The 11,471-nt window shown below is 45.6% G+C and overlaps 2 protein-coding genes across 2 annotated transcripts; both read left to right on the plus strand.

Annotated features, from left to right (window-relative positions):
* The first annotated feature begins 4,793 nt into the window (after positions 1–4,793).
* LOC125757798 (uncharacterized) lies at positions 4,794–8,514 on the plus strand. The gene is made up of 4 exons (XM_049413963.1): positions 4,794–5,025; positions 5,427–5,484; positions 6,480–7,367; positions 8,490–8,514. Exons 1-4 carry the CDS (start codon positions 4,794–4,796, stop codon positions 8,512–8,514), a joined length of 1,203 nt encoding a protein of 400 aa, XP_049269920.1.
* A 1,696-nt stretch (positions 8,515–10,210) lies between these two features.
* LOC119386520 (uncharacterized) lies at positions 10,211–10,966 on the plus strand (the record flags this gene model as incomplete). Its single annotated transcript, XM_037653786.2, has 1 exon — positions 10,211–10,966. A coding segment is annotated over exon 1 (756 nt), but the record flags the coding sequence as incomplete, so codon positions are not given.
* Positions 10,967–11,471: the final 505 nt, after the last annotated feature.

Consider the following 11,471-nt stretch of genomic DNA (forward strand, 5'->3'; position numbering starts at 1 on the left):
CCTATGAGTGTAGTAGGCGTGAGTATGAAAGTATATTAATAACATCGAGGGTTTAAAGTCCCAAAACCACGATACGAGTGGAGGGCTACGGAGATTTCGACCACCCGGGGTTCTTTAACGTGCACCTAAATCTAAGTACACGGGCCTCAAACATTTTCGCCTCCATCGAAAATGCATCCGCCGCGGCCGGGATTCGATCCCGCGACCTTCGGGTCAGCAGTCGAGAGCCGTAACCACTAGACCACCGTGGTGGGGCTGAGTATGAAAGTGAGTGTCTATAAGTGTGAGTAGGCGTGAGTATGAACGTGAGTGAGTGCCCATGAGTGTGAGTAGGCGTGAGTATAAACGTGAGTGCCTATATGTGAGTAGGCGTGAGTATGAGCGTGAGTGAGTGTGAAGGCGGAAAATATTGGGGTGAGTGAGTATGAGTGAGTATTCTCTTACAGTGCCGACCTATGCGCTGGATGTATCTGTGATGAGACGAACTGGGGCATCAGGAACGGGATGTATGAGCATGAAGGCGTCTTCCAGCGCCTTCTTGGCAGTGGCGAAGGCAGATGCAACGTTCTCAGTCCACTCTATTGGCGTAGCCGGATCTTATTTTATAGTAAATAGGTTGGTCAGGGGCTTTAGAAATGTGGCACACTTTGGAAGAAAGCGGCGATGAAAGTTTAGTAGGCCCAGAAATTTTCGGTGTCTTTTCAGTGAAGTCGGGGGTGGAAGGTCTTGAATAGCTTTCACTTTGCTGGCGAGTGGCTGATACCTTGTAGACTGACAAGGTGGCCTAAGAACTCGATTGTAGCGACGCAAAAGGGGCACTTATTCGGATTAATGACGAGACTGTAATCATCCAGGCAGTGGAACAGAGTGCGCAGGTGGGCTTCATGCTCAGGGCCGGATGACCTTGCGACGAGGAGATTGATTTGATTTGATTTTGATTTTATTGATTCATCACAATACATGTGATCGGAGGCGAAGGGAAAAGCCATTTGAATGGCTTGAGGGAGTCCTTCGCCCCCGTACAAAGACAGCAGCTCAGTTACAAGCATGTTCTTGACACTGTTAACACAAAAATTTGTAATGAGTCATGTTCAGCAAAATATGAATGGAAACGAACCACCAAAATATACATCGATTGTTAGTTACCCTTTACAGAACGTCCTGCATTTTCATACATCCTGTTTAGATCTGCGTGATGGACCAACACAACACTTCATCACTACTATAGTATTGCATTAGTGACAGCTTAAGTGTTTATTTATATTAAGTCAAACAATTTTAGACGAAGGGCTTAAGTTAAGAAAAAATCATACAATACAGACAATTTTACATCGCGAATATCAATTTGTTTATTCTTGTAATCATTTAATAAACGCGGAAGCTTATTACGAGCCATTTGCCGACCGTAACCAGTTCGACAATGTGGAACATCCCATGTCCCGGTTGTTCGTATATTATATGATGGTTCTTTCGGACGCAACTTTACTAATCCCATGAAAAGAGAATCCTGGTGCTCGCAATGTATTCGATATTCACGGAGCAATCTGTACACGTATATGTCTTGTGTTTTTAATATTTTGAATCTTCTAAATAGCTCTTCAGAAGGATGCACAGTTGGTACATTTGCAATTATTCTCAAAAATCTTTTTTGCATAAGTAGTAGCCGCAAGAGGTTCGATTCAGTAGTAGTCCCCCAAACTGAATGGCAGTAGTTTAAATACGACGCGAAAAGGGCATTATAAATCAACAATTTCACTGGTTTAGGGATTAGATAGCGGTTTCGACTCACAATACCAGTTATCGCACCTAACTTTTGTAATACTGCATTTACGTGCTCATCCCACTGCAGTGATTTTGAGAAATGCACGCCAAGTACCTTAATAGATTCAACCAACTCTATCTCTGAGCCGCGATAAACAAGGTTGTCTTTTGCAGAAACCTGCCTGCCAATGGAATGAAAAACCACGGCCTTCGTCTTTTTTGTATTTATTTTTAACTGGTTATTGGCTGCCCATGTGCTTAATTCTTCTAACACGAGGTTAGCTTTGTGAAAAAGATAGTCATCTGATGGAGACGAAATAAATATGCTGGTGTCGTCAGCGTAAATTACAAATTTGACATCCGAAGAAATGTAGACTATATCATTTATGTACAAATTAAAAATCAAAGGTCCGAGAATGCTGCCCTGCGGTACTCCTGAGATTATTTTCTTTCTCTCTGATACCGTTTCATTCATGGAGACAAACTGACGTCTTTCTGAAAGGTAGCTTTTTAATAGCGTTAGGGGAAGCCCACGAATGCCATAGTGATCGAGTTTATTAAACAAAATTTCATGATTTATGTAGTCAAAGGCTTGCGTAAAATCGACGAAAATACCGAGGACAAATTGTTTTTCGTCAAATTTCTCTAGTATGTACTCCTTCTGGTCGAGAAGAGCAAGTTCTGTTGAGCGGTGTTTTAAAAATCCATACTGACATTTCGTTATGACGTACTTGTTACAAAAGGGATATAGTCGATTATAAATTATTTTCTCGAGACCTTTAGAAAATATCGGCAATATTGATACTGGCCTATAATTAGAAACGTCTGTTTTATCTCCTTTCTTATATAACGCCACTACACGAGCAACTTGCATTTTGGATGGGAAAACGCCCGTTGAAATACATAAGTTAAATATAAATGTCAGCACTGAAGCAATTTTATCTATTACGTATTTGACAGGTCTTACTTGCAGGCCATCCGCATCACAACTGCGACTGTTTTTAAGGCCCAGGAAAACTGCACGAACTTCATGTTCTACCGTTGCTTCTAAAAAGAGTGTCTTTACATTATCAGGATCTAGACTTGTGTAAGGTGCACGTGGTCCGGTGTCAAAGTCCCGGTACACAAAATAGCCGTTAAACACATTTACCATGCGATCGCCACTAACAATTTCCCCAACATGTGAAATTTCCGTCACCGATTCTTTTCCCTTGTTCCGTCCAATAAGTGAGTTCAATTTGCTCCATAATACATCCGTTTGTTTAAAAGAGGAAGAAAACAGATTAAAGTAATACATGTCTCTCGTCTTTTTAACTTCTTTATTCAGGGCATTTCTAAACCGTTTAAATGTAACCAGGTCTGTTTCATTGCGTGTACGCATAAATTTCTTAAATAAACAATCTTTCTTGTCGATTTTGCGCAAAAGTTCGCGTGTCATCCATGGCTTTCGACAACCTGTCCTCCTTTCCGAACGTTTGTGAATGAAGTGCTTTTTGTACACTGCCGTGAAACAACTAAGAAAAGCATCATAGGCAGCGTTTGCATCAGTCGAATGATAAACATGGTCCCAACGTACATTACTGATATCCGAATAAAAGGCATCCAGAGCTTTTTGTGAGACACACTGAAAACCAGGAGTAACATCAGTGGGTACCCTAGGACTATTAGTCATAATACAACAGCATATTGGCCTATGGTCACTGATAGGGTACGAAAGAACTCTTGTTGTAACCAAAGACGCATTAAAATTTGTAATGAACAAATCTATGATAGTCTGCGAAAACATGGTTGCCCTCGTAGGAACGTTTACAGTGTTTACACAGTTGTGGCATGAAAGCAAATTTTCGAACTCGAACTTTCTTACGTTATCGCAATTCATATCTATATTGCAATCTCCGCCAATGACAACGTTATACTGATTTTCATTCACAAATGCAAGCAAGTTTTCCATGAAAAGAAGAAATGCCCGAATGTTGCCATCTGGACGACGATAACAACAGACAGTGACGACATTGTTGAAAAGAACACATACTGCTTCGTAATCAGTAGTTACACAAGAAAAATCCTCAAGTAGAACTGCTTTAATCATCAAGCTAGGCGAATACAAATACGAGGCCTCGCGTGATTTCGTTGATAGTGCACTGGAAGTCTGTGCAGCGTTGCGCAACCCAAAAGACATCTTTACGTACTCGAACAGACCGAATGGGGTGGTGATTGCCGTCTGCGGAATGTCGGCGGGTTCTACAGGAATCTGATGATGAGGCTTCAATAAGTCAATCTTAGAGAGCTTCGTGTACCCGGGCAAATTTTATGTCTTGTATATGAGGAAGTGGATAACGGTCTGGTAAGGTGTAGGCGTTGAGAGCGCGGTAATTTCCACATGGTCTTCAGTCACAAGGATCTTTTTTCGGCACCATGTGGCGTGGCAATGCCCAGTTGCTTGAGGAAGGTCGAACAATGCGAAGTTCTAACATGTGCTCAAACTCGCGGCGGGCGATGGCGAGGCGTTCTCCAGATAGTCGACAGGGCCGTGTAAAAACGGGAGGTCTAGTGGTCACGATGTGGTGAGTGCTGGAATGCTCTACCGGTGACTCTCTGGTGTGCGGCTTCGTAATTTTGGGAAATTCCGCGAGTATTTTCGCGTATGGCGAAGCGGATGTGAGAGCTCGAAGTCTTCTTGACGAGGAAGTGCAGAGTATACCATTGATGGAGAGGCGCGTGTTGAGATCAATGAGGCGATGAGCACGCATGTCCACTGCAAGGTTGAAAGAAGAAGTCAGCACCAAGAACAGCTTGCGAGACATCAGCGAGGATGAAAATCCAGCGAAACGTACGGCGTAGTCCAAGGTTAAGTGTAAGAGAGCGTTGGCCCTATGTGCAGATGGCGGAGCTGCTTATCGTTTGAAGTGGGCAGGTTTGTTCGTTGCGACGGCGATATGCACACGAGGAAGTCGGTACGACGCTGACCTTGGCTCGTGTGTCTACCAGGAAGTAAGCGCCAGTGATCTTGTCAGAAACATGGAAGAGGCGGCATGTATTTCTACCACTACCACTTGCCACCGCCAGTGGCCGGTCGTCACATTTCCCGAACAGGAGCACCGGCGGTGCACTTGCGAGCAGCGGCACCGAATAAGCCGTGGTGCCAGCACACGGTCGAGGACGAGCCGTCCCGTGGCGCGTCGTTTGGTCGAAGTGCCAGTGAGCGCGGAGGCGTCGAACAGCGACTAAGGAACTGGAACCTCGATGAAGGTCGGCGATGCGAAGGTACAAAGTCATCTAGACGTCTGACAAGGGCGTCCAAACGGTTCTCAACGTTCGCGAACGTGAGGTTGCAGTCGCGGCCAGTGGCTGCGTGTTAACGGCGTTGAGGCAATGGGCCCGCGAGTAGTCCGCCACTCGGTCAGCCATTTGAGCGAGCGTGTCTAATGGGACATCACCTGCAGCAACAAGGACTGGGACCATGCTTGGCGGTAAGCACTGGAGGAACAACTCACGCAACAGCTTGTCTTGTTGAGGCGTGGGGGACGGCCAAGGAGCTGGTGCACGCGTTGTAGGTGCTTTGAAGAGTGACGGTCACCGAGCTCTGTAGTTTTGAGGAGCTGCTTGAGTCTGCAGTGTTGAGACTCAGACTTGCGGAAAATGATAGTTGCTTTCAACGTATCAAGGGTTGGCTCGGGTGCGGCGAGGCTATAACACCCGCTACGTCTTCGGCTACGTCCGGAGGTAAGGAGGACGCCAGGTGCAGGTACTTGGTCTGTTAGCTGGTGATTTGCCGTAAACGGAAGTGCGCCTCGACCTGCGGAAACCGTGTGCTGTCAACATGGCAGGTTGACATGTTGGAACACAGCACCGCTAGGTCTGTTGTCTTCTTGGGCGTCAGGACCGGTAGGAAGGGTGGAAGAGCCGGTGGGATCCATGCGGGATGATTGAGGCTTGCCTGTTCTTTATAAGGTCACCATTAACTGTCGCAGCTAATACGAGAAAGATCCAGCTCTGACAGCGTTGCGTTTTCGAACTGTTTTTTGTTTATTATTGCGCTGCACCCACCGCGCGGCCGAAAGCTAACTTCTTCATTGACGGGCGCCGCATGCTGAGGCGCTGCATATCTTTTCAAGGTAAAGAGCTCGGAATGTGTGACACATGTTCTGCAACAAGGCTTCAGAGGACTCAAATGAGGTTTGTCCATAGACATCAAGTAACCTTTTTACTCTGCTTCACACGAGTTGTTTCCGGCTGTGAGCGAACTCATTGACTATTCCGGTACGGTAGCCTTTCAGAATGATTGTGGCGTGTCTAAGGAGCAGTTCCTTGAATTAGTGAATTTTCACCTCAGCGCTACTTTATTTCTTTTGCCAACGATCTGACCATAAAAAGCACATCTGTATGGGTTCCTGCGTAGCGCCTCACATGTGCGAAAAAATTGGGGGCCGCTTAAGTTTCGCCTTTAAGTGTTAACGCGATAGCGATATCCTGCCCCTAGTGCGCACTTCAAACACTACGAGTGTTTAACAGAATGCGCGCACTAAGGTGTGTGCCTTATGTAATGGTAGCATGCTTTAAACCAGAAACTTTTTCGAAGTTGGGATGCACCCACTAGGTGGCCTTAAGGGAATACGCGCCGTAATGTGCGTGCCTTTTGTAATGGGTGGCTGTCTTTAAACTACCAAGTCGTTAGGATATTGACATGGTGTGACGCCCGATGGCAATGTTTCTACCAGCAGTAATGACTACCGTATCGTCCTGCCCCGTCTTCCTACTGGTAAGCTCGTCGCTGACTCCGTTTTCCTGCATGCAGACCTTGCTGGCCGCCCATACCGAGCGCAGGACTTTCGAGATGCCCTCCGGAATATCATAGACCTTGCTGATATAACCTCGATCGGGCAATTTCAAATGTCACATGTCTGGATGGTGACTTGCAGGACTGCGCTATCTAAAGTGAAGTTAGTAACCTGTGGTGAATTCTTTGTTCGAGGACGAAGATGCGTCGTTATAGACCCTGAACCCACGGAAGTTAAAATGAAGCTGTTATGGCTCCCTGAACGCCTGGAAGATATTTATGTGCACGAAGCCTTTCAGCCTTTCGGAAAGATCAAGTCGATTTCAGCGGAAACTTGGAGGGTGTCAGAAATGGAACAGATGAGGACCCTTAACCGAGACGTTGTACTGGCACTTGGTGACGGAGTCCGTGTCTCCGACATCCCGCATCTGCTCTCAGTTTGTGGTCTACAAAGCCTAGTGCTGATTCCCGGCAGGCCACCTTTATGCCTTCGTTGCAACAAAGTAGGACATATTCGTCGACACTGCAGGACACCACGCTGCGAAGATTGTCGGCGGTTTGGACACACGGCTGAAGAATGTGTGGCGACGTATGCCAATAAATTACGACATCGCATGCGACCACCTGAAGATGCGTTTCCAGAACATATCATGGACGCTACGGAAGTCCTCGATGCAACGGGAGACCTTCCACATGCTGCCGTCGCTGAGCCCTGTGCTGTTGACAAGGACGCAGCTAGTGACTGTGCTGGAGCGGAGAACTCTAAACAAGCGTCAAACACCGTAGATGTGACAGACAGCGGAGAGAAGGAAGCAGTACCTGCACATGAGTCAGTATTGACACAAAAGGAAAGCCCCAGCAGTAATGCTGATGTAGAAACGCCACGTGAGAAGATAACTAGTGCCGATGTGCGAGAATCCGTCGATGTTTCTATAAGTAAGCGCCCTGCATCGTCAAACCCTGAGACGAGTGAGGAAAGTGACTCGGCGGTTGGCCCAAGACAATCACGACGTCGGAGATCATCAAAGCATGCAGGAAAGTGCAGACGTTCAAGATCAAGGAGGCCTGGCGGCGGTAACGGGGAGCATTCGCGCGCCCCTTCCCCACCAGACCGGCGTATGCAGCTCTGATAAAAGTGTAGACACCATGGCGCTGCCTCAGAAAGTCACTTTTGCAACGATCAACGTATGTGGACTTCGATCCAAGCAGAAGCAGGTGCAGCTCCGCCGGTTGCTGTTCAGCCATCACCTTGACTTCGTCGCCGTTCAAGAAACGAAGATCGAGAGTGAAGTGGACACGGAGAGGGCCTTGCGGCCATATCTCTCCGTATTTGATGTAATTGTTTCGCACGCTGTAGGCCTATCGGCGGGCTGCCTTTTGTTTCTTAGGAAGAGTTTACCGTATTCTTCTGTTGCCTATAATGTTGACGCAGAGGGGCGGCTTATACAATGCGACTTTATGTTGTATGGGTTGCCGTGGCGCCTAATCAATGTATATGCCTTCAATGATGCACCGCAGCGCACTAATTTCTTTGAAAGCTTGGCCACTTTGCTGGATCCTGACCGTAACATTCTGCTCATGGGTGATTTCAACTGTGTTTGCAGTCCGTGTGATCGTACTGGGTTTAGCCGCAGCGATAAGAGTGCTGAAGTGCTATCTCTGATAGTTCAAAATGCGGGACTTGTTGACATAGGAGCACTGAATAGATTACCCTCATATACACATGCACAGGGTAGTACTCACACTAGAATTGATCGCATTTATGTTTCAGCGCCTCTTATTTCTCGCGACCTGTCATGCAAAACGGAGCCTATTTCGTTCTCAGATCACTGCATTGTTGTGGGGCAGATTGGTCATAACACTCGATCATATTTCAGACCGCAGTGGGCACTCTGGAAACTCAACTCTTCAATTGTGAGTGACCAGGAATTTACTGCTCGCGTGCACGTAGCCCTGAGGAGTTGCTTGTCGGCTGACATGCCTTTGTTTGCCTCTTGGGAATTTTTCAAACAAGAAGTTCGGACAGTAGCTATCGAAATAGGATCAGTGCGGGGTTTTTACAGAAGGTTAGAACAAAAGATGTTGCTTAAGAATCTTCAAAACTTATATGAATTTGAATGTGAGGCGCCTGGTTGTTACACAGACGAAATCGCTAATGCCAAATGCGCACTCCAGAGGTACGACACCTTACGCTACAGAGGTGCCCGTGTTCGATCACGCAATACTCGTACCTTGCATTCAGAGGAACCCACACGTCAAGCCTTACTCGATGAATACCGCAACGCAAAAAGCAAATTTATACCAGATTTATATTCGCAAGGGTCATTGGTAACTAATACAAGTGAAATCATGACAGAATTTGAAGCTTATTACACAGCATTGTTCAGCGATGCCTATGAAAAACAGAATGAAGATCTAGTAACGCAGTTTCTGTCATTTGTGACTCCTTTATCGGACGAAGAGTGTGAGTCTATTAGTGGGCCTATCACTTTAAAAGAAATAGAACTCGCCGTTGACCAGTTACCGATGTCGAAAACGCCAGGACCCGACGGGATGTCGGGCGAGTTTTACAAAACCTTTAAATCCTTACTGTGCCCGGTACTGCTGGACATTTTCACGCAGAGTTTGAATCTGGGGACCCTTCCTCAATCTTTTACAAGAAGCCACACCGTCCTAATTCCGAAATACTCAGATAGAGAAAAGCTTCGTCATGTTGACGGCTACAGACCGATTACACTGTGTAACGTTGACTATAAAATTTTTGCAAAAATACTATCAAACAGACTACAATTTGCAATGTCAATTCTTATTGGCGCCCACCAGACATGCGGCCTGAAAGGTCGTTCAATACAAACCAACATACACATTGCCCGCACAGTATTGGAACATTCTTCGCACTCGTATGACAAACTGGCAATATTACAAGTGGATTTAGCGAAGGCGTTTGATCGGGTTCGTCATTCCTTTCTATTTTCTCTTCTAGAACATGCTAACATTGGTTCCACTATATTCAAAGGTATAAAACTATGCTACAGTGATTGTTCAACTCGTTTGATTGTTAATGGCCACCTGTCGAAACCTGTGTCGATTCACTCTTCTGTGAAGCAAGGCTGTCCGTTGTCACCACTGCTTTTTGCCCTCTATTTGGAACCACTGTGCTTAAGCGTGATTCGATCTTGCAATGTTCGTGGTTTCAGTGTTTACGGAATTGAGGTGAAAGTATTAGCGTATGCGGATGACCTGGCGTTCTTTTGTACAGACATTTCCAGTATAAAAACAGTGGTGTCCACTATTCGGGAATTCGGAACCATTTCTGGTGCACGAATGAACTTTGCTAAAAGTTTAGGACTGTGGTTTGGCCCGTGGGATTATAAACCAACGAATTTCGAGGGTATTGCATGGTCTTGTGTGCCACCGAAATACCTTGGCGTTCCATTGAATGCATATAAGTCAAGCGCACATTATTGGAAAGAACGTGTACCCAGCCTAAAGCGTTACGCCCAGACGTTTATTCCCCATAACCTCTCAATTTTTGGCAGAGCTAAAGCATGCAATCTATTCCTGGCAACAAAATTATTCTACGTACTACAAATACTACATTGTTCCAGGGTTTACATTCAGAAGTTTCACCGAATCTTTGCTACCTTTATTTGGTCATCAAGTTACGAGCCGATGAGGCGTGACAATGTTTTTAGACCAGTTTGCGCAGGTGGTCTTGGGTTGGTGCACCTCTTTATTAAACAATTGGTATCCCGTTTTTTCTACTTTCGGGACTGCGATCATCCGCTCCTTCGAACATTTTTACAAGTGAATCTCGTCGATGTTTTACCAAGGTTAGTGGTATCTGCTAATTGTGCCTCGCCTCCCTATTTGCAAGGATTCATGCGTGAAGTGTATGAATCAGTGCGGTTTTTGACAGTAAGATTCTCTAACGACTATTTATTCACTAGTTCACGAAAAGATCTATATAATGCCATATTAGATATGTTGTTTCCTGCACCTTTGTACCGCTCACTATATGCTGGATTGCCTGGACACGACGTGCTCGTGCGTGTGAAGAAAATGCCTATTTCACCAACATCCAAGACATTCTTCTACAAAGTGCATACACAGACGCTGCCTGTGAAGACCTGGTTAAGCAGCAAAGGCATCTTTGTATCTTCAGTTAACTGTCGCCTCTGTGAAGTTCCGGAAACTATAGAACATTGCTTCATCAGCTGTAAAGACGCCATACTCTTCTGGGACGTTCTACAAAGGGCTTTTAAAAAACAACTCGATTTAAATTCGTATAGCATACGTTATCTCATGCCACCCAAAAGCCATTCTATGCCTGTTGACATGCTATTACTAATGGGTATGCACAGTTTATGGAAAACTCGCATGTTAGACAGGCATGCGGAACCCATGGTATCATCGCGGTTGCATCTCATTCAAATGGCTCTTCAGCTAAAAGACTTTTACGAACAATTAGAGTTTCAACCGGACTGGTATCCACTCTTCATGAAATGTATAGCTTTAATACCCTTTTAGGACTTCTGTGTAACGCTTGTACGCTGGTAGAGGCCGCCTTGAGTATCTTGTTCGCTATGTATGCTAATTACACATATTTGTAATAAATACCATGCAAGAAAAAAAAAAAAAAAAAAAAACAGAGGCGTGGCTGTGTGGTAGGACACCTGCTTGCCACGCCGACGGCCTGGGTTCGATTGTCACTCGGACCCAACATTTTTATTATTTTATTTGCAGCTTTTTCGATTTTTCGGTCACGGACAAGATGATGATTTTTCGCTCACAACCAACGGCGCCGACGCCGACGGCGGAATTTCTGCGATACGAGCTCTTTAACGCTATCGCGTTAATATTCTTGCCAAGTTTGACCTTCAGCTGTAACGCCTACTTGACGAAGCCGATGTGGGCGTAGTAAAGGTGTTCA

This window comes from Rhipicephalus sanguineus, chromosome 3, assembly GCF_013339695.2.
Source record: "Rhipicephalus sanguineus isolate Rsan-2018 chromosome 3, BIME_Rsan_1.4, whole genome shotgun sequence".
Lineage (NCBI taxonomy): Eukaryota > Metazoa > Arthropoda > Arachnida > Ixodida > Ixodidae > Rhipicephalus > Rhipicephalus sanguineus.